Genomic DNA, 27,237 nt, shown 5'->3' with positions numbered 1-27,237 from the left:
TGAAGTTTTCATCCTTCTCTAAATAAAAGGCAAGTGTCGACCATTGGGTTCTTAGTTTAATACATTTTTCAATTTTTTTTGTATGTGGTTTTTTTGTATCGTGAGCTTGTGTTTCTATTCTTTCGGGTATTTTTGTTTTTGTGTTGACTATTTTTCAATCACCAATTATGAGGTTAAATGAATATGTAGTCTCCTCGTCTAAACACTATGACTAAAGCATTTGGTGGAAGCAAAGGTTGAAATATTTGAAATAAAACTTTTGATGATTCTGGTCCAATATACTTCTATCTTATGGGTCATATTCATAATAAGAAGATGTTTAATGTAAATGTCCTAATCGAAATGACAAAGCATTTATAGAAGTTACATGAACAGATGAAAAGAGATTTTTGGTTCAACGGAATTAAGATTTGTGTTGAGAGATTACAGATAAATTAAAATTCTCCGATCAAATATGGGTTACGTGATTTGCTATTTCTTGATCACCTATTCCATGATCAAGCATGGTGTCTGGGCATTCAGTGATTCACACGAAGGGGAGTAAATATGTGGATATTTATGTGTGAATCACATAACAAATTTGATACTTCCTCAATATTATATGTGATGTAGGGGAGGGAGGGGGGGGATAAAGAATCTCTTAATCACATATTCTCTGAATGTATCTAGGCATTGATGGTATGTAACATTAGCCCAATAAGATATAATTCTTTCCCCCTTAAACAACTTTTTGAATTGGATTGAAGTAGAAATCAATAATTGTCATGTAAATTCACATCAATAAATAGTGGCGATTCTTTGAGAAATTTTTATATAGTATAAATAAGTAGATCCATAACTCCAAATCGATTGAACTTTTCGAGTTAATTAATAAACTTCAAATATGGTTGTTTGAGGTGGAGTCATGCCATTTTGAGGAGCCCATCCAGAGATTGGCCTCATCAACTATTGAATAGACTATAAGAAATTAGGATTTTATACTACCATCAATTATGATGCTTCTATTAACAAAGAGCGGTGGTCGAGTATCATTATTATATGTGGGCATGATATAGACTGAGTTATAGCGATGGACATGAGGCATAACCCTATACCATATACAATTGAATTAGCAAATCTCCAAGCGACAACTTTCGATCTAAAGATTATAATGATTTGGGGTACACAAAAGGTAATCATTAAGAGTGATTCCCAAGCAGTTTATATGGCTTAAGAGTCTTCTTCTACATCGATGTTTAATACATTATTAGATAATGTTGTTAATTTTTTGTAATTTTTTAGTTTTCTTTGTTTTTGTTGGATTCTTACAAATTATAATAAGATTACTCATACTTTATATAAAAAAGTTCTAAAGCTATATGGATCTAGTTATGTTATTTGGAAGCTATTCTCTTGGTTAGCTTTCTTCTTAGTCCACTTAGGGATTTCGCAGTGTGATGAATGTATTGCATGCATTTTTTTTCAAAAAAATTATATTTTATATTTCACTTTTGATGAAGAAGTGATAGACCATATAATAATATTATCTCGATAAAGAAATACACTCCCAGCAAATTTATTGTTGGTTTTTATACTTCATATGTAATATAAATATACTACAGATATCATGGTTTTTAAGGATTTTATGTAATGGATTCAAATTTTATGCTAAGATAGTCTAGATTTTGCATGCATATATCAAGAAACTTTTAGATTAATATATAAATAGTGCCCATTTGATAGTCCTTGAGAAACAAGTCAGAAAAAATTGATGATGCATCCTATCATGTCCATATGGGAAGGTAGAATTAAGTATAGAATGTATATATATCATATGTACCTAATTCACACGTGGTCTTTTTTTTTTTTTTTGAAGGATTGGATAAATAAAATGATGAGGTCCCAATCTTTCATTCCAACAATCACCTAAGTCCACTAGAATCGCTTTTGAAAGAATTACTACATCACCTCAAGAGTCGTCCTTATATATAATATTTGGAATGCTATAAATGATAAATAATTTATATAAAAAATTCTAATATATATATATATATATAACTATTACCAGTTCGATTCTACAGTGCATGAATATATATATATATATTTTTTTTAGAGGAACACGTGCACATGTATAAATTTGTCACCTTTTTTTTTTCTCTTTGACAGATTTTTGAATTCTAAATTCTGTTCTGTGCTTTGAGACATGGACAATATTCAACATTTGATTTTTAACATTTGCAGTAATTTTTTGACTTTGCTTGTTAATAGTTTAAAGAAGTAGCTGGGGAAGGAGATGGGTTTGAGGTTCCAATTAAGAAAATGGTTAAAAACAGTAAAATTGGATTAAAATAGAATAATTTGACAATAAAATAAATGATAAATGAACTAATAATATATTAAATGGTATATATATATATATATATAATATATATATATATATATTAGTATTAAAAAGTTGTCGTAACTTGTATATATCTTCTCTTTACCATTAGATATTTATTTTATATATATATATTTATTAAAATAATAATAATAATAATAAATGATACCCTTATTGTCATTTTAAAAAATAGATAAATATTTTTTGGGGGTAAAATAATATATGAAATGTAAAAAAAAAAGGTGGTTGGTAAATATTTACAAGTCGAGTATGAGCGTGAGTGCGAAGATTGAAATGCGACAGAGCGGCCTTCATCGTCAGTTACCTTAAATAACCCGACCTTCGTCTCCCTTGTCTTGTCCCCTATAAACCTTAACGCTCTCTCTCATGTTCCCTCTCGCTTTCTCCTCCCCGTCATGATCCACATTCCTCTTCCTCTTCCTCTTCCTCTTCTCTCCCTTCTCAGGTATCTACCTATCTACATGTATACATATATTTATCGTATATATATAAGTACAACGAAACACGTTCTCGTACTCTGCAATCTTGCTTCAAACCCATTACGATAACCAGATCAGAATTCTCAGATTTGTACTTCTTCTTTTTTTCTGTTTGTGTTTTTCAACTTCTTAATTTATTACAGTTGGCTTACCGGGCTGACCCGAACCCGATGCGGAGGAGGAAGAACCGAGGGAGACATAATTGAAAGGGATCTAAATCGGGTTCCCAGCTCTCCAGAATGCTACGCCTGTACGCAAGGAGGAATCCCCGCCTTCCACTCCACCACCTGCGACCGCGTCCACCGCCCGCAATGGGAGGCCTCTGCCGGGTCTTCGCTGTTCACCATCGGGTCTAAATTCGGTAATCTGATTGGGACCCGTGTAAGGAACTCGTCGAGCAGAATTCTGGACCCGAGAACGGCGCTGGTGCAGAGGTGGAACCGTGGGGTGCTGTTGGCACGTTGCGTGGCGTTGGCCGTCGATCCGTTGTTCTTCTACGCACTTTCTCTCGTCGTTTTAGAGAGTGGGGCCCCGTGCGTCTACGTGGACGGAGGTTTTGCGGCGGTAGTGACTGTTTTTCGCACCTGTGTGGACATGGTGCATATCTCCCACGTGTGGTTTCAGTTCAGGTTGGCGTATGTTTCGAGGGCGTCACTGGTGGTGGGATGTGGGAAACTCGTGTGGGACGCACGTGCCATCGCCTATCACTATGTTCGCTCGCTCAGAGGCTTTTGGCTGGATGTTTTCGTCATACTCCCAGTCCCTCAGGTCAGTCGATTCACGTATCAGATTTATTACATGCCGATGTTTATTTTCATTTATATTTTATCACTCCATAAGCGTATATAAGTTTTAGAAAAACAAAAATTTAAAACTTTTGCAAGCATGTGAAAAATAAGTTTTTTTTTTTCTTTTTTAATGAGTTTGTAAAAGTTAAAATCTTTTTTTTTTTGTTAAAAAAATAACAATGTAATTACTTTACGTATTTAAAAATTCATACGTTCATTTATTACGTGACATTTGTAGATTAAAAACAACATAATCCCTCAATAAAGAACCTATAATAATAAAATAATAAAACTTGCTAATTAGTAACTACAAGCGATGTAATTCTTGATTTGAACTCATATCGTCATAAAAAGCGTTAAAAATATTTATCGTCCAACTAAATAATAATTGAAAAATTTATTTATTTTTAAATAATTTGTAATGAAGATTTGATATAAACTTATTCTATTAACACAGTCTGGTCTTTAAAGACATAATGTAACACCTCAACCCAAATATAACTTGTCAACTAACTTATTGCACCCAAACCATCAACTTTCAAAAATTAAAACTCAAACCATTAATAGTTTATTACTTAAACTCTTATATAAAACTCAACAATCACATATGGTGTGAGATGAAGTATTACAATCTTCACAACTTAAAATTCTTAATGTTTTCATCAAGATCACAAATTATAATCTAAAGGCACCACAAGGTCCAATATCGCACCAACCCAAAATCAGCAAGTTAGTAGATGTTTTGATATTATTTGTAACATTTTAGATTCAAGTACAGTTATCCTAATAACTTTATGAACTCATATTACAAGTACTTAAAAATTTAAGCTCATGTTCAAATTATTGATAACATGTGACTTGAAACCTTATATAAAACTCAACAATCATAAATCTTTTGATATAAGACTAAAATATCATAGTTTTCACTACTCAAATTCTTTATGTTATCAACACATCACAATCATAAATCACAATCTAAATGTCAATAAATTTTAAGGTTGCATCAACTCGAAGTCGTTGAGATAACATGTGGTATGACGCTATTGGTTAGCAATATGTAATTTGAGTCCTTTATGTAAAACTAAACGATCATATATATTATTTATGTGAGATTATGATATTACAATATCCATAGTACAATTAACCTAATAATTTTTTAATCTAAGTCACCAATCCTCACAAACTCAAGCTTAATTTTGTTAGTAATATGTAATTTGAGTCTTTTATGTAAAATTAAACGATCACATATTTTTTTTTATGTGAGATTATGATATTACAATATCCATAGTTCAAATCCTTGATGTCATTATCAATGTCACATGTCACAATCACAAATCACAATCTAAAAACCCCTCAACATCTAAGATTGTGTCAACCTAGAGTTGCCAACCTAAAACATATCATTTACAACACTTTAAACTCAAGTATCACTATTCTAACAACATTTCGTACTCAAACCAATATTCAAAAACTTGAGGTTGAGTTCAAGCAATTAGTAATATACGACTTGTGACTTTATATAGAACTCAACAATCATACATATTTCTAATACCAGACTAGAGAATCACAATCTCCATTACTTAAACCATTTTATATAATTATCATAGTCATACATTATAACCACAATCCAAAAGCCCGTAAATCTAAGATTGGATTAATTTGGAGTCACGAGCTAGCATGTAGTACAACACCATTTATAAGACTTTAGATTCAAAAACTACTAACTTAATAACTTTTTAGACGCAAATCATTAACTCTCAAAAATTCAAGATCAATCTATCAGTCATATATTACTTGATATTTATATAAAGTTCAACAATTACATCTCTTTTTGATATAGAATTAGAGTATCACACATAATGTTTTTATATTTTCAAAGATGGGTGTCGATATTAAAAAAAAAAATACATTTAGAATTCAATATTAAGTTTAATGGTGAAAGTAATTTGTTTTTGTTGCACAAAATTCAAATTAAAAGATTGCAAGTGTTTTTTTCTCGAATGAATGTGGAATACGAGATATTTCTAAATGCAAATTAAAAGAATCTTCATCTTCTAGGTTAAACAAAAACATTGAAGCTTATATATAAGTATTTGAATAATGTTGCATTAACACGTATTCGTTAGTTTAAGTTATTAATATTCAAAACTTGTAAGATATTATTATGAAAAGCTAGAAATTCATAAAGAACATCTGTTATTTACTTATTGGTGATTATAATTTGCAGGCAGTATTCTGGTTGGTAATACCCAAATTGATCAAAGAAGAAAAATTTAAGCTGATGATGACAATGTTGCTTCTAATATTCTTGTTTCAATTTCTCCCTAAGGTCTATCATGGCCTCTACTTGATGAGGAAAATGAGGAAAGTAACAGGATATGTCTTTGGCACTGTTTGGTGGGGTTTTAGCATTAATCTTGTTGCCTATTTGATTTCCTCCCATGTAACATACTCTAAAACCTTTATACATTATTAACTTTACCAGTTACAAAGGCAAATATTTCATTTCTCTCATCATTGCAGATTATAGGAGGCTGTTGGTACATTCTTGCAACGGGACGTGTTTTTTCGTGTCTCAAGCAACATTATGAGCAAAATATGCATTACAATCTCAATCTATGCTCTTGCTCGAATGCTTATAACCAATTTTTGTCACCAACAAAGCTATTGCAAGGCTCGTTCGTTAGCAACATAACAAAGCTCAAAACATCGATTTGTTTGGATGAGGATGGACCATTTAATTATGGAATTTATGAACCTGTGCTTGAAGTCATTTCCAGCAATTCACTAGCAACTAGGATCCTTTATCCCATTTATTGGGGCTTAATCAATCTCAGGTAATTCAAAATGAAAGATTTATCAAAGTTAACATTGAGTTACATCTTTTTAGTACATGATTTTTATCAATAGATTTAGCTATTAGTATCACCATATTACTAAGCTTTTTTAGTTATTTAGACTTGCATATATTTACAAACTGAACAAATATTGATTGTGTTTGAGGATATATTCATTGTTGTAAAACTAATCTTTGACAGCTCTTTTGGTAATGTGCTTATACTAATAAGCTTGATAACTTATAAACTTATTCAGATTATTAAGCCTGATAATTTATTGGAGATTAATCAATCTCAGGTAATTCAAAATATGCTTATACTAATAGATTCAATCATTAATATCACCATATTACTAAGCTTTTTTAGTTGTTCAGACTTACATATATTTACAAACTGAACAAATATTGGTATGTATGAGGATATACTCATTGTACTAAAAATAATCTTTGACAGCTCTTTTGGTAATGTGCTTATACCAACAAGCAAATTGGATGAAGTGATATTCAGCATATTTATAGTACTTTGTGGCTTACTGCTCTTCACCTTATTAGTTGGAAACATCCAGGTGCATAGCTACTGGATCTTATTCTCTCTCTTAACTTTATTCAGTAACACGTTTAGATTTTAAATTGTTGTCTAACGGTTTCAAAGACTTGATGTTGTTATAAGATTTTCTTGCAAGTGGTCACGATGAAGAAAGAACAGATGCAGTTGAGGAGAAGTGATATTGAATGGTGGATGAGAAGAAGGCAGTTGCCTTATAACCTGAGGCAACGAGTACGACACTATGAAAGTCATAAATGGGAAGTGATAGGAGGACAAGAAGAGGTTAAATGGATCGAAGAGTTACCTGATGGACTTCGTAAAGACATCAAACGTTATCTTTGCCTAGATCTTATCAAACAGGTAAATCGAATCTAGATATCACATATAGATAACATATGTATTCTATTATACCCTATTATATTCTCTATCTTACAGTGATCTTGGTTTTTAGAAGGAGGCTTTAAATGATCTTTAAAGTTTTTGTAGGAGCATGTTCCAAAACTTATCCTAGTAGTTTCTCTATTTGCAACTTTTTAGGTACCTCTGTTCCATAACTTGGATGACCTCATTCTTGATAATATATGTGACAGAGTTGAGCCACTGATTTTCTCCAAAGATGAAAAGGTATTAATCAATTTGTTATTACTACATAAAAATTTAATGACTATTCAATTCAATTGAGAAAAAAAAAATACTCATGTTGCAGATAATTAAAGAAGGAGATCCAGTCCAAAAAATGATGTTCATAGTTTGCGGCCGTGTAAAACGCAGCCAGAGACTTAGTAAAGACACAGTAGTCTCAAATATCCTTGAAACTGGAGGATTTCTTGGAGATGAGCTACTCTCCTGGTGTCTTCGCCATCCATCTATGGAGCGACTTCCACCGGCATCAGCAACATTTGTGAGCTTACACTCAACAGAAGTGTTTGCTCTTGATTTCAAACAGCTTCAGTTTATAACAGACCATTTTAGGTATAGCTTTGCCAATGGAAGAATTAAGAGAATAGCAAGATACTATTCTTCAAACTGGCGGACATGGGCTGCCATCACCATACAACTCGCCTGGCAGCGTTACAAGAGGACTACTGCAAGTCTACTAATTCCTCCTGTGCCGGTACTAAGACAGTATGCTGCAATTTTCATGTCTGTGAAGCCTCATGACCACCTTGAATAACTTCAATTTTCAAGGAAGCTACAAATTTCTTCTGGTATTACATAAATTTGGAGTGGATTGCAATACTTTTAACCATTAAGTTTATGAAGTACAGATTTGAAATCTGTTTTCAGTAGATAACAGTGAAAAAGAGATAAAATCACCCTGATTATATGCAACCATATCATCTTAGATTTTTTTTCCATGATATAAAAGTCTCCATGAACTTTTATTTGTCCAAGCCTGAATTTGGTCATACAAGCCCTAGAAAGTGCACATAATAGTATGTATAGAAACTCAGTGAAACCTAAGCTTGTCGTCTTGCTGGTGTTATTGACATTTGCAACTTGTGGCAATAAATCAACAAGGCCATAAATGGTGGTGGCCAATTATTGAAATAAATTTAAATTTAGAAATAAATTTTGTAAAAGATTTGTATCTATTTTGAACAGAGCCTTGATATTTTTCATTAAGAGTTGGAGTTTTATAATAATTTTGAGAAAGAGAAAGGTGTAAGTGTCTCATAATATTTCTTTAATTCTTCTTTGAATTTATCAGGATCATGTGAAATCGAGAATTAAACACATTACAAAAAAAGCTTCTAGAATCATTTTACTTCCAGAAGAATTCTTCTGCACATTCCAAATAGGGTTAAGTATAAAATCCTATATATGTCAAGACCAGAATGCTTCATCTTTTAGTGGTACATCAAAGCCCCTAAAGGTGTAATATTAGCACAATCCTAGAGACCCATCAAACTGAGTACAAGTTTGATAATACACCATATTAACATCTTTTAAATGGCATCGTGTATCTCACAAACATAAACGCACATAGTTGCTTACATGAAAGTACCTTGAGTTGTTGAATTTAGCTTTCAAAATGGCTTCCATCATTTGAGGTTGCTGAAGCAGCAATGACAGGCCTTATGACTCCACATGCCCAACCAAGCGCTTGCTTTGAAGGAGCAAATACATAGGGTGCATTCAGACAAATTGAAAAGCACATGTTATCACCTTAAACAATTAAGAGAAACATGGCTCAGCCTGAAGAACAGAGTTGGAGTTGTTAACAAGTCATGCTATTCATTTTACTTTATTAGTATTTTTCACAGATAATCAAAACTCGTCTGAGTCCTTGAAATGGAAAAAATGAATCATTGACATTGGTTTACCATATGCCTTGAAGCTCAGAAGAAAAGTATGCCAGAAATCCAATGGAATATCAAAGGTTGCTCACATATGTTAATCTAGGAAGACCATCAAAGGATGATGCTCTTAAAGAATGGACTAAATGAATAAGTAGAAGGAGAGTATATTCGCTCCAAATCACAATTTCATTCAAGATAAAAGCTTTGTAACCTAACCAGCAGAGACCCTTCATGTAATCCACTGGTTAAACATGTAGTACTTAGGAACATAATCACAACCAAGTTTGAACAATACGACATGAGCCTAGCATAAAGTCTTAGCTACACAATAAAATTTCGATAAGTAGGCTCAGAACTATTTACTTTTCAATTGATGCAACAAGCGTAAGCAAATATGCAACAGTCTGTTCCTTTGCCCACAAAGAAAACAAATAAAATATTATCCATAAGATCATTTTTCTCTTTTGCTAATGCAACTCAGCTCATCCAATGGGAATACCACTTAAAAACACTTGCATTACATTATATGAAAAGACAATCCATATTAAACATAAGACTTAGATCCAGAAAAGAAAATAAGAAGCAACAAAATGAAATGCTAATGAATATGGACTATGTGAAGACAGTAGACCCCAGACATTAAACATGTAGCTCAATCGAGAATAAGCAATTTTTCAAATACAAACACAACTAACAATTTCCCAATATATCATTATCATACATGCACTGCATTCTCCTTGAAACAATCAATCATTTAAATAAACTAAAACAAAGCCAGCCTATTTTCCAGGTACCAAAAAGAAACATTAAAAAGCTAAGTACCTTGTCATCAGCAGGCAGGGGAAGATGCAGAAGAATATCTAGAGGCTCAGCACCGACAGCCATCACAATAAACTCAGAGACAAACCTGTTCAACATTTTGGTAGCTGATCTGATCAATACACATACTACATTATAAATTGAGTAAAAAGAAACACAGACTTAGACTTATTAACATGAAAAGCATTTGGCGGTTTGTTGAAGAAGACCCAGAGTCGTTACCATCAACTGGGCGGGCATTCGCTGTAGGATATGCTTTAGGGTTTATTGTTTTTACCTGCAAATAGTGAAATCGGAAAGTTCAACAATATGCTTTGCAACTTAAACACTCCACATGTATAAACCCTTGAGATAAAGAAATATGCTTAGAGAGGAGGAGACACACAGAAAGACAGAAACACCATGCTCATTGAGGAAATGAAGATTGGAAGACCAGATTTTCTCGGGATGAACAGGGGGAGCAGCAAATGATAGATTTAAACGGGAGAATCAATTATCTAGTTTACACATGCATAATCAATTTAAACCCGCGAGATGAACTATTATGTTATTTATTTTTTACCTCAACTTTTTTACCGATATAAATTTTTCTTTTACTTTTTTTTTTAAAAAAAATTTATTATGTACTGTATCTCAAAAGAAAATTATTATCTTCTGGTGAAATTTTGAATTTTGAATTATTTAATGTATAAAATTTTATTATAATTTATTTTTTAAACTTAAAAAATATGTAAACTTATATAAAAAATATATATATATATTCTTTTAAATTACAACTTGAAATAATCATCTTATTTCGCACTTGCCAATAGATACTGCTCCATCAAAAGTAACATCATTCGCCACACGTTTGCAAGTACGAGGTGATACACTTAAAATATGCAACATTTATTTTTTTAATGATAATTCAAGTATTTATATATAATTATTTATTACTTAATTTATTTATTAATAATAAATCATGATAGTAGAATTAAATAAAAAATTTAATCTTATTTGGAGTCTTAATTTTTAAATATTCTTTGTCATTTTACTATCATTATATACTTATTTTATAAACATATTATAAATGTTTCTCAATTTTTAAATAATAATTTTTATTTAAAATAGATCCAATATATTTTTTTTCACAATTTTTTCATCATCTGCAACATTCATTATAATCAAGTTCGTAATGAGATAATAAATAAATTATTTATCGTACGAAAAATATATATTTGGCCATAATTCAATTTTTAACATAAACTTTTTTTTATTGTATTTTTAATTTTTTTTATATGTAAATAAAGTTTACTCTCAAACTTATACTTATTAAATATCTTTCCTGTAGCATAATTCTCATAAATTATCATTTTACGTTACGAGTCTCTAACTAAATTTCAAAAATAGCAAATTAATCATCGTGCCATTGAGCATACTCCGAGTGCCCTATAAGTAATGTAGTATTATTTAAAAAAATATTTAACTAACATACTTCAAAATGTATACTTATATTATCTAATGTAATTTTTTACTAATATTTATATTGTTAATAAGGTACTTTTAACATAATAAAATTACACACTTCTGTTATGAAAATACTTTTTCAAACCATAGTAAATAAATTATTAATTCGCCGCATTTGGAATTTAAGCCTTAAAAAAAAGGCTATTGAAAACGAACCGTTTTGGAGATCAAATCGGGTGACAAGTGACAAGGACATCGTTGTCTTGATATTAAGGGAGCGTCCCTTGCATTTGGAACAGCGGCTCGTAATTGCGTTCAGCAGAGCCCGATCTCCTTCCATTTATTTTTCACTTCGCTCTCTGCGCTTTCTTCTTCTTCTTCTTCTACAAAACAACAGATAGAGGAAGAAAGAGGGAGTTCTATGTAACTCTCTTCTTCTTACCTCACATCAATATCACTGTTGATTTCTCCAAATAATCAATCCGTAAGATCCAAGCTCTTGAACCTTTTATAATTACTATTTGCTTTCTCTCCCTCCGATATTTATGTTTTTGGTTCGATCTTTAATCGTTTATCGTTTATCGTAAAACGAATTTCTTATTTACTGGTATTAGTATTGGTTATTTTGAGTTTCGATTTCTCTTTCGCCTTTTATCGATTTCCTTTTCGTGAATATGAAGGATTTAGGGTTTAGTTCTGTTTGATGATTTTCTTGTTCTTTTATTTTGTCGTTTGAGATTTGGCTTTAGAACTAAATTTTTAGCAAGCAAATATTATCACTACCAGGCATACGAATTCATTTGACAAGTGGATCGTTTATCGAATTCATATGAAAAATGAAACTATTTGCTTATTTCTGTTCATACCACACGTTTCTTTCTTTCTTTCTTTTTTTCTTTTCAGTGTCATGGGTTTATTTTGTTATTTCAGAAAAAAAAAAGGGCGTGATTAGTGAATGAGATGCTTGGTAAAAGAAGAGAAGCCAGTCTTTACACGGAGTTGGTTTGATGTTGCAATAACTTTTCCCCAACAATTCCCCAGTTGTTTTACTTTATTTTATATGAAAATGGAAGGTTTCCGCTTAAAATTTTTGCATTCAATTTTCATTTTGTTGACTTTCAAATAACTTTGTGTTGTCTTCCCTTGCTTTTACATACATACCTATGTTGAATTAGGTTTCAGAGTTAAGCAATTCGCATGGTGATGGCCCCAAAACCTGTGCCAGTCAGTGATATGAATTGTCAAGCTAGAGTAGGCATTAGAATTCTATTTTCATGCCCAAAAAAAAAACACAGAAATTTGGGGATTTTATGCTTTTTTTTCCTTTAAAATTTTGCTTCCCAAAACCATGGTGAATGGCGTAAAATAACATATCTTTAGCATGAGTTTTGGTGGGTTTTTAGCCAACACAAAAAACTGAACGAATGAAGAGTAATTTGAAGTAGATACCTCGCACCTGTTCAGGTTATCATGGATTTATTAACTCTATGAGCAATTGTGATATCTATTATTCGCTCATGTTGCTCAAATTTATAGTGTTATAGGTATTTATGCTTTAAATGATGTTAAGTTTTGCCTGAGCATGGTTCACTTTTGAATGAATCGAGTCTCCTAAACATATGAAAGTGATTTCTTGCTTTTCTCTCAAGGGAAGGAGATGCCAGTGAACTTTATAAGGAGGATGTCATTTCTGCAAATACTGGATTATGAGCTCATATGAATTTCTATGATCAGTGCAAGGCAAGCCATGAAATTGCCATTTTTTGGGCTCAAATATTCTTTATGAGCTACTTTTCTGGAAGAAGTGGAAGGATACATCATCAATTTCTTCCTCATAAAAAATTTTTAGCATCCTTTTGAGTAATATTTCATGTTTCTTCATTCAACTTCAATCTTTCAAAATATTGTTTATTTTTTTATTAATAATAATCTTCCTGACTTCTGTGATGATTCATATTACTGTTGACAATTTGAAATGCTTACTTAGCTGCATTTGTTCTCAATGATGTAGGTCAGTTACCTAGTTCTTATTCTTACTGTGTGCCTTTGTTCCAGGATGTCTTTTGCAATCAATTACTATCAATTGTAGTTGGTTGGGGAGTGCTGTCAATATGTGGTTACTGATGGGTTGTACTCTGCTTTATGAGGTTCAGTCCCCAGAATGCAACTGATGTTAATTTAGCCCTTTATTGAAATGTGGAATTTTGCATCCAGTTGCATTGCTGGAAATGGTGGATTAAAAGCTGACTCTCTAAAACTGGCTCATGCTACTTCAGAATGTTCGGACGACGATGCATCTTCTACAGGTAGCAGGGAGGAAGTACTTGAGTGTCCCATATGCTGGGAGTCATTTAACATTGTTGAAAATGTGCCCTATGTGTTATGGTGTGGCCATACCCTTTGTAAAAACTGCATCTTGGGACTGCAGTGGGCTGTTGTAAAGTTTCCCACTCTACCAATCCAGCTTCCACTCTTCATCTCATGTCCCTGGTGTAATTTACTGTCCTTCCGCCTAGTTTACAGAGGGAACCTAAAATTCCCACGCAAGAATTATTTTCTACTTTGGATGGTTGAGAGTATGAATGGTGATAGAGTGAAGTCCCATGCTAATTTCTGTGAGAATCGTCAACCAGTATGGTCATCCGATGGCAATTTACTTCTGAGGAATGAAGCTGGATGCAGTAACCACAGAAGGGGTCAACATCTTCATCATCCCGGATCATCAGGATCAAACCAGAGCCACGGTCGTGTGAATGAATACCTGAATATGGAGAGAATACAGTCTTCTCTTCGGAAGTCACTGGTTTTCTTTGTTCATCTGACAGCCAAGTTCCCATTGGTTGTCATATTTCTTCTGATAGTCCTTTATGCAATACCTGCCAGTGCTGCCATTTTGGCCCTGTACATACTTATCACTGTCTTGTTTGCTCTACCATCATTTCTCATCTTGTACTTTGCATATCCCAGTCTGGATTGGCTTGTGAGGGAGATCATTACATGAGTTTGGGCAGGATCAGCGGAAGTAAGTTGCTCGTGAGAGCGGCATCCTTCTTGGATAAATCATAACTCTGTAATTTGAGGACTTTACAGAGCTGCCTAAAAGGTCAACCTATCGAAGACACTTGTTTTCACCTCAAGTATTCGTGAATTTCAGTTTATGTAAAAAGTGGATTCTCTCTAATGTGATTTATGTGAATTGGTAAGTTTGGTGGCAACTTTCGGGGTCCCATGTACCCAATAAATAGGTGATCTGTAGATTTGAAAGGCTCTTGCAAGAATATTTTGAAATAGTTTATCTTGTTGCTAGAAAAGGCTATTCTGGAAGAAGAAGCTCTATATTTCTTTTCTTCTTTTCTTTTTTCTTTTAATGCATGGTACCGATATCATAGTTATTTGCTGCTGAGAATGCTGCAAAGCCAATTCAATATTATCGTGGTGGGTTTTTGGGTATGCGAAATTAGGACGAACGATGGTTTTTGCTTCCAGAAAGTGCATTATGAATATTTTTAATTATTATATATCTCCCATCCACAAATAAATCCCAGGAAATCCATGTAAAGACAAACAAAATTTTTCTACAGAATCCTACAGAGATCTCCACGTGTCAAAAGCACAGCCTTGAATTGCTCTCTTGTGGAGTCCTGTAAAAAATGCTAGCCACCCTCAGGCTCAGCCTCAGTTCAAACCTCGGAGTCTTTTACTTGCAAAAAAAAAGCAGTCAAGGTTTAAGGAACAAGAAAATGGCGGGTGCCATTTCTGTTTCTTCGCCAAAGCCGTCAATTCTGCAGAGCCCAGTTTCTGTGAAGGACCCAAACTCAAATTTTCTTGGTGGGTATTCTTCCTTTAACAGCGTTTGTTTACAGTTGAAAGCCAGAAGCAAGAAGAGACGAGAGATTCTTAGCTTGGTAGTTGCTTCAGCCAATACTGCCATTGACAGTAATAAGGGAGGAAGGTTTTACCTCAACTTCACTGGGTTTCCTTTTCCTCTCGGTCCTTTTCTCAATAGGCGTACTATTAGGACTGAGGTCAGTTTCTTTACAGTATTCTTGGTTTTGTTAGATTTCAATGATTTCTCTATCTTTTCATGGATTACCTTTTCATTAAATTGTGAAGAGAATAGATGAAAATTTGATTGTTGTGTATAGTGTGAAGAATATATAGCAAGGGGGTATTTGCACGATTATCATTTTCCCTGTTTTTCTATCATCTTCCAGAATTTCCATGGCATAAATTTGAAAACTTATGTTGTAATATCTCGATCGCAGAAATAATCTTTTGGCTTACACGCTCACATCAGGATTATATTTAAGCTTCTTCTCTTTTCTAAATAAATATTGCATAGCGTTCTTTTAAGTCTTCATAAATTCTACTTTGACTGAAATTTTAATCAATCTTTTAATTGTGGAATTATAGGTTCATAAGTTATTATTCTGTTTTCAAGTTGAAAAACCTGCTTGTAAAGGAATAATGGCTTGTGAAAAATAATTATTACACTAGCCTTTCTTATTTTATTTATTTTAAGAAGTTACAGGTCTCTAAGAGCTCCATCTTTGGTCTGCCTTTCATCTGATGATTTGTTCCATTGCATTTCAAAAATTTCTTTCTATGCTATCTCCTCTTTCAGCGAATCAGCAATGACCTAGTGTTCCATCTGCATATGTTTTCTTCCTTAAGCTTTGTTCTATTCAAATTAAGAAATATAATTAAATGGAGAACAGTTTTCTGGATTTCTTTCTCTCCCTTCTGAATTGGAAATTACAATCAAAAAGCTTTTTCTCATATTTCTATCAGTTCATTAAAGTCCAAGAATAAATTAAACCGGGTATTGCACCAAGAACTTTACTTGTGATTGTGGCTGTCATCTCACCTCACTTCATGTTTCGTTCAGGCTGTGAAAGACTCCATATGGTTATTTGAGCAAGAGCAAGCATTAGGATTCAGCAGTGTTTCGACAAACATTAGAATGACGGTCATCAAACTCAAATCTGGAGGGTTATGGGTCCATGCACCCATTGCTCCAACTAAAGAGTGTATCCAGGTTTGTTCTTTTTCCTTTTTCTCAATAGTAATTATTTAAAATTTTTTTGGTCTGTTTCATAACTCTCGTCTTTCTCTCTCTTTATCTCTCTCTCTCTCTCTCTCTCTCTTTCTGAATGAATGTGATAAAAGCCAATAAATCAAGAGATAATTTGACAATCAAAATAATTTGAAAGCGTTTACTTATCTCTAGGAATCTGACTTCTTGTAGAAGTCCAATTTCTATATAGATTAGTATTTTAGGTATCATGAATAAAAATCAATGAATACAAAATTTAATTATAGATTTTCATTATTTAATCTGCTTAATCCCCTTTTCTTGTTGACATTCATAAACATCGAATTCTTTCTTGAAGAAGGTGAAGTCTTTGTTCTTAACAGCTTATCAAGGAATTGGGAGCACCAGTGGAATATATTGTCCTACCTACATTTGCTTACGAGCACAAAATTTTCGTTGGTCCATTTTCTCGCAAATTCCCCAATGCTCAAATATGGGTGGCGCCAAGGCAATGGAGTTGGCCTTTAAACTTGCCACTTGAATTTTTTGGGATTTTCCGCGCAAGGACCTTGAAGAATGAGGATTTGTCCACCCCATGGGCTGATGAGATTGAGCAGAAAGTTCTAAGCTCACCGGAAGTTGGTAAATGAATAAACTCTTTCTATCTAAAATGTTTTAACTAAATCAGAAATATAACTCCTTTGTTTGTGATGGTGGATTATTTCAGGAATTGGGCCTTATGTGGAGGTTGCATTCTATCATAAATGTTCAAGAACTCTACTCGTTACAGATGCTGTGATTTTTGTCCCAAGAAAGCCACCTGAGTGTATTGGCAAAGAAGCTTTATTGGCCTCAGCAAAAAATGGTTTGGCTGTAAAACTTCTGAGCAAAGGAAAGGAAGTACCTGATGAACCAGTTGTTGACAATAAGATGAATCGTCAGAAAGGTCAGTTCTCTTGTCTTGAACTCCATAAGAGAACAAATCTAGTCTTCCCTGATAAATGAAATGCTAAACTCAAAGTGCAACTTGGGGAGGTGAGCATGCATGCAAGTGCTTCACTTGATTGAGACACATTCTTTATGCAGGGTGGGAAAGAATGGTTCTTCAAATCTTGTTCCTGGGTCCATCTAATCTGTTGGAACCTAATGCCAGCTTTGCTCAAATGTCGCAGAAACTAATTGTGTCTCCTATTGTTAAGACACTGGTCTTCAGCAAAGTTCCTGAAAAGGTAAAAAATCATCTGACCTTAATTTTTCACTAGACCATGCCTTTATAGGCCAGAGGCTGAGGGACGGAGGAGATGTTAAATTTAAATTTGCAATCTTGTTTTTTGCTTGAGATGGATTTGTGAAACTCATGTTAGTTGGAATCCTGTAAATTTCACCCAGTATAATTGATCACTTTTCTTAAAAATTTGTCAGGTCAGAGATTGGACTAATAGCATTGCAAGAGACTGGAAATTCAGAAGAATAATCCCTGCTCATTTTGCAGCTCCAATAAATGCAGGGAGGTCTGAGTTCCTTGCTGCATTTGGCTTTCTTGATGATCTTCTTGGTGAGAAGTACATTACTAGACCTTCGTTATCTCATGTCTTTGCATATCTCATGGGAAAGGCAGCTAGTTATTTCCCACCAGATGACATGAGAACCTTATCATCCCTTGACCAATTCTTGGTCTCAGTTGGAGCAGTGAAGAAAACTGTATCCGGCCGCAAGCAATGATATAGTATTGCAGAATTATGCTTTAACTGCAAAGTTCCACCCTCTTATACGTACAAACATATAGTTGCAGGATTAGGGTAAAATGAGCCTTGTCCTAAAATTCTCCTATAACTTCACTTTCCGAGAAGGAAATATAGTTTTCTGTACATCATCCATATATTTTCATTACAGAACAGAATGTAGCATTTTGAGCTATATTGCTTTTTGAAGGAGAATCTTACTATTTTACCATGATGATTTGAGAATCAAGTTACCATAACTAGTACTTTTTACCTCTAGATTCAGAGGAGTATTATTAGAGTTTTTTCTGGAGAGAAATTTCTTGTTTAGCAGCTGGGCCCTTGTCACATCCTACTGTTTTTGGCTTACAAAGAAAGCAAAAGACAAAAGCAGCTGGAGAGAACCTTCAGTAGGGTCTATTTAAGCTATTGGTTTTATATTCTTATGTCCATGGAATTGAGAAGAAACGCAATGTAACTTGGAGAATTGAGAGTTCAGATGATACCAAAAGAAGGGAATTGTTTGTTTTATTGTCCTAGTTTAGATACAATTCTTAAACTAGGATTAAGTAAAAAACAAAGAAAAATAGGTAAAGGAAGTCTAGGAGTTCATCTTTTTAATACATATAATTAGATTTTTGTGATGTTAACAATATTGGTGTTATTCTAAAAAATTAATAGAGTTAACAAAACTTTTTCTGAGTTATCATAAAAGAAACTAATCTTAATTTTTCATCTGAAATTGGTGACTGCATTTTTCAAATAAAACAATCAGTTCCCTGAATTTTTTACATTATATCAAATTGATGCACAAGATAATAATAGATGTTAGTTTACTATTTATGTATTTGTTATATAGTAATTGATCACTGAAGGGTAAATTTGTTTCTTTGGTAAAAAAAAATGAAGACAACTAGCAAGAACAACAGGACCAAATTTTCTCCTGTTTCCACAAGAATGACAAGTAATTATATCTGGGTACTGAAAATCTAATCCTGTCAATGAATTTTTTAATGACCCATCAAACTTTAAAACCCTACAAATATAAACAAAGAAAAGAAAGGTTGATTTAATTTCCATAAACATGAAACATGATGAACCCCTACTCTGTGGTTGGAGGGTCAATCTCCTCTACCAAAACAAATCAACAAGGAATGAAATTATTGTATAATAAAAAAAGAACATGGTAGATCTCAAGCTCACATGAATGAGAGAGAGAATCCCAAGTGCTTTTAATGATTAATTTTTAATTTGTCTCTTTTCTCCTTTTACATCTTCCTCTTTTCTTTGTCAAAAACTTTAGGGCATGCCTCCATGTATTGATGCAGCCATTGAAATGATTAAAGAAGAATTCAGCTTTTTTGCCCCACTTCATCAGCCATAGCCTTTTTTTTTTTTTTTTTTTTTTTTTTCTATTGGAAAAGCCAATTCTGCAGCCTTTTTAGGTCATTAAGGAAGTATTTGAAATAAATTTAAATTACAATTTTTTATTTATAAGTTTATAATATATTATTCAGTGTAAAATTTTAATAAAATGAAAAAAAAAGTTATTTTATATGAAATCAGAGTAATGTATTCTGAATTTTTTCATAAATAATAATATATTATTTTAGTTCTACATAAATTTTTTTTTTTTGTCATCAATTGTAAAACAATTTGTAATTATAATTTCGGATCATAATTAAATTAAGTATGAATTCATAAATAAATTATAAGTTTCTTTTAAACATAACCTTATCCTTTAAATATAATGATTGTATTTGATTACTTAATCTGAAAACATTTTAATTCATCAGCCCTACTAATGAGGCATGCAGCTAAAAAAATAAAAGAAGAGAAAAAGCTAGTTCAATCTGAAAAAGAAAAATAAAATAATGTTAAACAAGAAGTAAGTTAGGAAGTACTAATGATGATAATAATGAATCAATTGTTAATCCTATTAATTAAATTAGGTATTTAAGTTTGTTTATGGCCTCTAATCTAATCTAATCTACATCTTAATTTCAATTGCAAATGCCCTAATTACTTAATCATATCTTGTGGACTCCATCTCATGCAATCAAAAATTATATTGTAATACCTTGTTTGGTTCGTACGACAAATCGTCTCTTTTTTAACATATTAAAATATTTTATAATAATTTTTATTATTTATTTAAATCTTTATATTTTTTATTTGATCATTTGTTTTGAGTACAACAAGAGGTAATAAGATAATAAAGAGATTATCTTGTTCGTTTTTTAATTTCAAAAAAAAAATATGAGGAGAAAGAATAAGATAACGAGGAGATGGTATAATATTTAAAGATTTAGGAATTTATGATATTAGAATTCGGAAGACAGTGAGGCTTTGTGGAAGAAGATGATAAGAAGCAAGGAAAGCAATGGAAATGAATTTTTTTTTTTGGATACAAAGAAAAAATAACATTTTAGTGCATATTTCATGTTTAGATATTATACATTTTAGGGAAAGAGACCCTGACGATATCCTCTCTAATGATGTTAAAAAATTTCTTATAAGAGTGCTGTAAATGATAATTTCTGGAGAGGGGTGAGGGCCAGTGAAAGATCTAATTCGCCAAGTAGTTAACATATCGATTCTTTTCACAATAAATATATTATATTTTGACAGTTCAATCATCGTTTTTTTTAATCTAATAAAAAATTTGATTTTTTTAATTTAACGTGACATTTATATCATTTACCATATCATTGTTTACTATCTTAATTTTGACGTATAAATAATCACATATTCGGAACTTAATAATTCATAAGTGACAGTTAAGACTAAAAGCGACTTTGATAAAATTATAAAAGAATATGTCAAAATAGGTATAAAAAAAAAAGAAGAAAAAGAGCATAAAGATTTAGATGAAAAAATCAAATAGTTATGTACCTAAAACTTAACAATCTATAAACAATTATTATTAGGGAAGAAGAAATCAATAAATATTTAAAAGTATAAAATTAAAATATGTAAAAAAATAAGTATATAAACTTAAATTAAAAGAAAAAATCAAATAGTAGAAGGTTTATTAGGATAATTTGGCTCTTCTTTAATCTTTCTTTTCATTGTTGATGATTAATTAATTGATTATTAATGTTTAAGCTTCGTGATTTCCATCTGCAAAAACGTAATCTTCATTAAAGAATTTAATGTATTATTAATTTCTCTTTAGCAACAATCATTATTCTAATTTGGTTTGATGAAATTGGTGGTGAACATTTTCCTCTTGACCCAAAAAAAAAAAAAAAAGATTACCACCTTAAGAAAAGCATTAATTAAAGAAATTGAAAACAATAAAATATTGATTAAGAAACTTATGACACATTTACATTCATCTGAACAAAAAAAAAAAAAATTATTATTTCCTAAACATGAATATTTAATTTAATCTGATTAATTTTTTTTTCTTTTTTTCCAAATTTTAAACAATAATTTTTAGTTATATCTTTCTAATTTTGAACCAATAAATACCTCAAGTAAATATATCAATTTTTTTTTACTCTTATTTGATAGTTTAGGTAGGCAATTTTAATTTATTGAAATGTAATTTTTTTAAAAAAAAAAATTCAATAAGCATTAATATTAATTTTTTTAGGTAATAAAATGAATTTTTTTTTTTTTAGTGTAAACATTCATTGAACGCGTATATTAATTATAATATAATAAATAAAAATACATAACACGATTTAAATTTATAATTTTTTATTAAAAAAATATCATAGGTAATAATATTAAGTTATTATATGTACATAATTTTCATTAAATCATTTCCATAATTACAAAGTAAACATGGAAATAATACTTAAAAACATTGCACCCTTTTGATTCCCTTTCCCAAACAAGTCCCTAAATTTAATTTGTTATAATCTAATTTTAAGTCCTAAACAAATTATAAAATTCTTAATAATCCCTACCTTTCACAGTTTTTTAGGGCTCATCTCCTATTCTCTCTCCCTCTAAATCTATACGTGACAGCAAAACTGTATAAAACACAGACATCTCTCTTTCTCTCTCTGCAACAAACGCGCAAAGCAGAGTAAAGCCCAAGAGATCAAATAAAAACTGTTAAAGGCAGTTGCTTGCACGATCTCCCAAGCAATTGAAGCCCCCCCCTTCAAAAAAGAAAAGGGTTGGGGGAGTTGGGGGGCGTGGGGAAAGAAGTGTGCCCTTTAATCGATTGCTAGAGAAGCTTCCAATACATACCCGCTGCCTTTTTCTTCGGCTTCTGGTTAATCAGAACTTGTAAGCTCAAATAAAAACTTCCCTTCATTTGCGCCTTGTTATCGGTTTTTGGGTCGTTTAAATTGTTTTTATTTGGAGAGAATTAACAGGTGAATTTTTGTTCTGTATGCTCTCTGCGAAAAAGGGTGTGCCTCGAAATGGGGTTTTGGTGATGGGTTTGGCTGAAGAAAGGATCTTTTTGCTCCTGGTAATATCCATGTGTTGTTGGTCTTTTTCTTTTTCTTTTTCTGTGACTTTTTAGAAAATTTTTAACAAGTTGTCTTGAGTGCCGAAGTGTTTTTGGTTTGTTTGAATATGTAATCTTCTTTTTGCTTTGCATTTCTTTATACAATTTTGTCGAATAATGATATGGAGGTGTCTTTTTTGGAAATTGATTTTCATTGAATGGGGGATTTAATGAGTGAATTATAATTCTCGGTGATTGGGACTTCACATTTTTTTTTTTGTTTAATTGGAGATTTAGGTTATGTTTGGAGGAAATTACGTTTTTCTGTAGAACTCATTGGAAAGTCAATGATATTTGTAATGTATTGCTTTAATTTTTTTCATTAGAATCCTTTAGAATGTGAATTTTTCATTATTTTGAAAAGAATTTTCATCTCTCATAGTAAAGGCAGTTGTTTGATTTTTGTAATGAATTCCACAAATGAAGATGATCATATGTTTTAAACATAACCTTAAGAGCTTATGTTCTTAATTACATTGCATCTTAGAAAAGGAAAAGAAAATCCTCGATTTTGATAATTGATTGTTCTGGATATTGCTTTATTCAGATTGAAAAGGACTTAAATTCTACTCCGATAATATTTTCTGCGTTTGATTAAATTAATGAAGCTGGGTTTAGGCAAATTCCCTTCTGCTCTCGCAGTTAGGGTTGATTTATGGTGGCTAGTTATGATAGTTGATCGTATTAGAATGACTGATGGTTTGGCATTCTTGATTTCTTGCATATATCAACTGGTTCCATATGTGAACTTGTTCTGTTTCTGTGTGGGTTTCCTTGCTTGGTTCTATTGTGCTTGCATTTGATAATTACTTTTAATAGGTCCTGGTTTGGTTCTTTAGCCTACTCTCTTGTTGTTGTAATCTCATTGGGATCTTTTTGTTTTTTGTTGTGAAAGGAAGAAAAGAATGCATCAGACTGGGGTTTTACTATTTATCTTAATCACTGGTGGTAAATATTTGAAACTATTTTGAAAAGAAAAGTAGAAAATATGTGTGGGGAGCTTGTGCTTCTCTGCTCTCTCTATTGACTGTATATGCTTTCATTTGGTTTCCAATGCTGCAAAATCATAGACATCCATTTTTGCATGCTTAGTTCAGCATGACAAACCCTGTCTAACTCATTTTTTCTTCAGGCTGAAGATCCTTTGGAATTTACTTCCCCTAGAGGCTGTTTTTTTGCACAACAATAGGACAGATCTTGGTGACTTCTCTTCCTTGTTCTGCTTTTGAGGTATCAGTCTTGATATTCTAGATTTTTTATTTCTGTTTCTATTTTTTTTCTTTCAACAAAAAAAATCAAACTATCATAAAAAAAAACAATTGTGGTTGGTTTTCAGGTTTTGCCAATCCTAAAATTTTGTTCTCATCTCTTACCTATTTGATGGCCGGGGAAAGTAGAAGCTTGCCTGGGACACCAGAAATAACTAAGAGAGATGGGGGTGACTTGAGAAGAAGCTCTATGGGTAAAGAAAGTTCTTCTAACAGTAGAGAAAAAGTTCCCCCTCATTACCTAAGAGCTTCAACTGGTTCTTGTCATGATTTCTGTAAATATGGGAGGAAGCATGTATTAGAAGAAACAAAGGCAAGACGTCCCATGCGAAAAAGAATGCCCGCCGAACTAGCTGGTGGCAGAAACTCAGTGGAGATCTTGAAGTTACCTCAGAAGGAGAGAATGTCAGTTGTCAAGCCCAACCCTTCTCCTAAGCCCAGAACACATATGCATAATACATCTGAAGTAATCAAGAAAGAACTGCTTACAAAATCTCCAAACAATTCCTCTGTCATCACCAAGCCAGAAGTGTCAACCAAATCACCTAATGACCAAAAATCTTTGGGGAATGTGGTTCTATCAGAGAAGAAGGTGTCGGCGGTCAAGTTTAAACATATACCACCCAGTTCAAGATCCCATCGTCCTGATATTGTCAAGCGGGAACTGCGTAGAAAATCACTTGGTGATAACTCTGATATTATCAACTGGGACATGTCAAAAGAATTGCCTGACGGCCAAAATACTACAAATAGTTTGGTTCAGTCAGAGAAGAAGACATCAACGGTCAAGATCAAACCTGTACTTAGTGCAAAAGCTCATCAAACTATATCCCCTAAACTTAGAAAGCTGAAACTGCCCTTGAATCCTGAAACAGTAGAGGCTTCCGCGAGACAGGTCCCATCAAAAGCCAAAGAGAAAAACCAGTTATTGGGGCGTGCTACTGCTTTGAAACTGAAATCTGCCAAAGAGAAGCCATCAACTTCTTCTGACTTTTCAGGAGGTTTAAAAGGAAGAACAAACAGTGACACCAAGATAGGAAAGAGGAGTGGATTCTCCAAATTAGTTGTCAAAAAAGTATCGGTCCCCACAAGTGCTTCATTGACACCACGAAGAGCTTTATTGTCTCCCAAGCTTAATCTGGTTAGAATTGGAAGCCTAAATGCACGGAAGAACAAGAATTTGAAAGTTTTGCTTTCTCCAAAGAATCAGATTAAGATAAAAAAGGCCGAACCTGAAGAATCGAAGGATGGAGCTATCTGTGAGAGCAGTGATCCAATCCAGGAAAAAACTTTGTACGTCATTAAGATGGAAACTGAGGAAAAACTTTTGGAATCTCATCAGAATGAGAGGTGTGCTATTGACTCATCTCCCACCCCATCATCTTCATCACCCCAATTTCCAGTCCTCTCATCTCCATCTCCTCCATCTCACAATGAAGGAGATCAAGAGGAATCTGAATGTACAGTGACTGAAGGAGAAGATGATTCTTTATCTGAGAATACTGAAACCATGAGCACAGAAGAAGCTGAAACTTCGGAAGAGGAAAACAAACTCAGGCTGAGAAAGGGTGGATTAGTTTCTTCTGAGGACAAGGACCAGCAGCCTGTGAAATTACATTTCAGAAGAGGAAAGGTGGTTGACATTCAGTCTGAGAATAATAACAGTCCAAGGAGGCTTAAGTTTAGGCGAGGGAGGGTGCTGGGGGAGAATGAAAGGCTTAAGGCTGAAGCCCGAAGAAGCTTCAGGAGGAGAGTTGTTGATGGTGGTGATACAGCAGACAGCAAACCTGGTGCAGAAAAAGTTGTATTGAGACATCAAGATGTGCAGCAGGGGAAGAAGGATGCGCAAGGACTTTTTAACAATGTCATTGAAGAAACAGCTAGTAAACTTGTTGAAACCCGGAAAAGTAAGGTGAAGGCCCTGGTTGGTGCTTTTGAAACAGTTATCTCCCTCACAGGGAGCAAGCCATCTGCAAACACTGATTCATGAATTTAAAATAACTTTCTATATTGACCGTGCATTTCTTGTGCCAAAGAATAGGATAATAAGTCTAAGCTTGTGACATGAGAGGTGATTGCAAGCTTATGGAGTTGAGGAAACGTAGACAGCTTCAGTTAACTTCAGAGAGTGTGGACATAAAATCAATTGATGGGTGAGTTCTGTTTACTGATCTCAGAATATTTTATACATTGGCTCGATAACATACTCTATTTCACTGTCTTCAATTTTCGTAACTAATATGATGATTGATATGTACCTTGTGAATAAACAAATGTTCTAATAGGATATACTCTTGAGACGGAAAAAAAATAAGCATTGTAATTGAGTTGCTCGGTTGAGTCCTCTTTTGTTGGCTCGCCAAAAGTTTCTCCTTTTTTTTTTCTTTATTTCTAATACACTTGGATTCGTTCTTGTTTGGTTTTAGCTATTGACATGGGTCAATGGAATTTGGTTATTTTATAAATGTTCAGCACATAGCATTGTCAATGGCATGCTGTTATTCTCACTATTAAGAAAAATATGACAACAGCAAACATCTTTGCATCCTTTCGGAAATAAAGTTGACTGCTTCCGGACAGAACAGGTTTTCACCATTCCCTCTTTTATATTTTTTTCAGACTCCACAATCCCATCATTTCTTCATCTGGTTGGTAGACATCTATCCGGTGATATATAGAAGATTTTGATTGGTGGAGTTACTTGTCAAGGAAATATAGAAGCTTTTTTTTTTCAGTTAGTACTTTAATGATAAGATTAAGAAAGCCACAAGTGAGCAATTGATGTTCACTGGTTAAATATGCCAAGAACAAATTTCAAAAGTTGTATGAATTCACATATCTGTGAATCTTAACATTTATATGTGTAAGTTTTATTGAAGAGAAAATAGGAGCAAAATCATGGTTCAACTAAACTATTAATGATGATGCATTTAAAAAAAAATTACATGTCAAGCAATTTATTCATTTTTTAATCTAAATAAATGATGTATATATTTATATATATATATATTATATACATAAATTAATCTATTGAAAAAATATAAAATTTAGTTTATTAATATTTTGGTATCTTTATATGTTATTATGGTTAAAAATGGTTTAACAAATATACCATTACGTATCAGTTTGAAGAATTATATA

At 32.6% G+C, this 27,237-nt stretch overlaps 4 protein-coding genes and 1 long non-coding RNA gene across 11 annotated transcripts; 4 read left to right on the top strand and 1 right to left on the bottom strand.

Annotated features, from left to right (window-relative positions):
• Window positions 1-2,617: 2,617 nt before the first annotated feature.
• Window positions 2,618-8,791, top strand: LOC110820266 (cyclic nucleotide-gated ion channel 2-like). Of its 2 annotated transcripts, XM_022049703.2 has the most exons (8): window positions 2,618-2,825; window positions 3,003-3,627; window positions 5,875-6,090; window positions 6,171-6,484; window positions 6,938-7,049; window positions 7,154-7,390; window positions 7,568-7,654; window positions 7,737-8,789. In XM_022049703.2, exons 1-8 carry the CDS (start codon window positions 2,776-2,778, stop codon window positions 8,202-8,204), a joined length of 2,109 nt encoding a protein of 702 aa, XP_021905395.1. In that variant the 5' UTR covers window positions 2,618-2,775; the 3' UTR covers window positions 8,205-8,789. The 2 variants fall into 2 exon arrangements, with proteins under 2 accessions (XP_021905395.1, XP_088073148.1); XM_088217022.1 differs by lacking the exon at window positions 5,875-6,090 and having other exon boundaries at window positions 7,737-8,791.
• A 38-nt stretch (window positions 8,792-8,829) lies between these two features.
• On the bottom strand, window positions 8,830-10,678 carry LOC110820170 (uncharacterized). The gene is made up of 4 exons (XR_002540818.2): window positions 10,538-10,678; window positions 10,375-10,429; window positions 10,156-10,240; window positions 8,830-9,229 (listed from the first exon to the last, which is right to left on the bottom strand). It is a non-coding gene; the product is annotated as an uncharacterized LOC110820170 (long non-coding RNA).
• A 1,202-nt stretch (window positions 10,679-11,880) lies between these two features.
• On the top strand, window positions 11,881-14,862 carry LOC110820114 (RING/U-box superfamily protein). Of its 3 annotated transcripts, none has more exons than XM_088217020.1 (3): window positions 11,881-12,082; window positions 13,248-13,338; window positions 13,654-14,862. In XM_088217020.1, the coding sequence occupies exon 3, from the start codon at window positions 13,793-13,795 to the stop codon at window positions 14,597-14,599; it is 807 nt and encodes a 268-aa protein (XP_088073146.1). In that variant the 5' UTR covers window positions 11,881-12,082; window positions 13,248-13,338; window positions 13,654-13,792; the 3' UTR covers window positions 14,600-14,862. The 3 variants fall into 3 exon arrangements, with proteins under 3 accessions (XP_088073146.1, XP_088073147.1, XP_021905198.1); XM_088217021.1 differs by having other exon boundaries at window positions 13,248-13,458; XM_022049506.2 differs by lacking the exon at window positions 13,248-13,338.
• Window positions 14,863-15,001: 139 nt separating this feature from the next.
• LOC110820113 (lysine-tRNA ligase) lies at window positions 15,002-18,589 on the top strand. The gene is made up of 6 exons (XM_022049505.2): window positions 15,002-15,623; window positions 16,487-16,636; window positions 17,017-17,275; window positions 17,361-17,579; window positions 17,720-17,862; window positions 18,056-18,589. Exons 1-6 carry the CDS (start codon window positions 15,249-15,251, stop codon window positions 18,353-18,355), a joined length of 1,446 nt encoding a protein of 481 aa, XP_021905197.1. The 5' UTR covers window positions 15,002-15,248; the 3' UTR covers window positions 18,356-18,589.
• A 3,703-nt stretch (window positions 18,590-22,292) lies between these two features.
• Window positions 22,293-27,048, top strand: LOC110820128 (uncharacterized). Of its 4 annotated transcripts, none has more exons than XR_015818175.1 (4): window positions 22,293-22,789; window positions 23,961-24,058; window positions 24,165-26,249; window positions 26,716-27,048. XR_015818175.1 is itself a non-coding variant. In XM_088217018.1 (4 exons), the coding sequence occupies exon 4, from the start codon at window positions 24,209-24,211 to the stop codon at window positions 26,084-26,086; it is 1,878 nt and encodes a 625-aa protein (XP_088073144.1). In that variant the 5' UTR covers window positions 22,293-22,602; window positions 22,727-22,789; window positions 23,961-24,058; window positions 24,165-24,208; the 3' UTR covers window positions 26,087-26,509. The 4 variants fall into 4 exon arrangements, 3 of the variants coding, with proteins under 3 accessions (XP_088073144.1, XP_088073143.1, XP_088073145.1); XM_088217018.1 differs by lacking the exon at window positions 26,716-27,048 and having other exon boundaries at window positions 22,293-22,602; window positions 22,727-22,789; window positions 24,165-26,509; XM_088217017.1 differs by lacking the exon at window positions 26,716-27,048 and having other exon boundaries at window positions 22,293-22,602; window positions 22,692-22,789; window positions 24,165-26,509.
• The last annotated feature ends 189 nt before the right edge of the window (window positions 27,049-27,237 follow it).

The sequence above is a fragment of the Carica papaya genome, chromosome 1, assembly GCF_054855325.1.
Source record: "Carica papaya isolate Zhongbai chromosome 1, ASM5485532v1, whole genome shotgun sequence".
Taxonomy (NCBI): domain Eukaryota; kingdom Viridiplantae; phylum Streptophyta; class Magnoliopsida; order Brassicales; family Caricaceae; genus Carica; species Carica papaya.
Note: the sequence above shows the minus strand (reverse complement) of the source record. Positions and strands in the feature narration are given on the sequence as shown.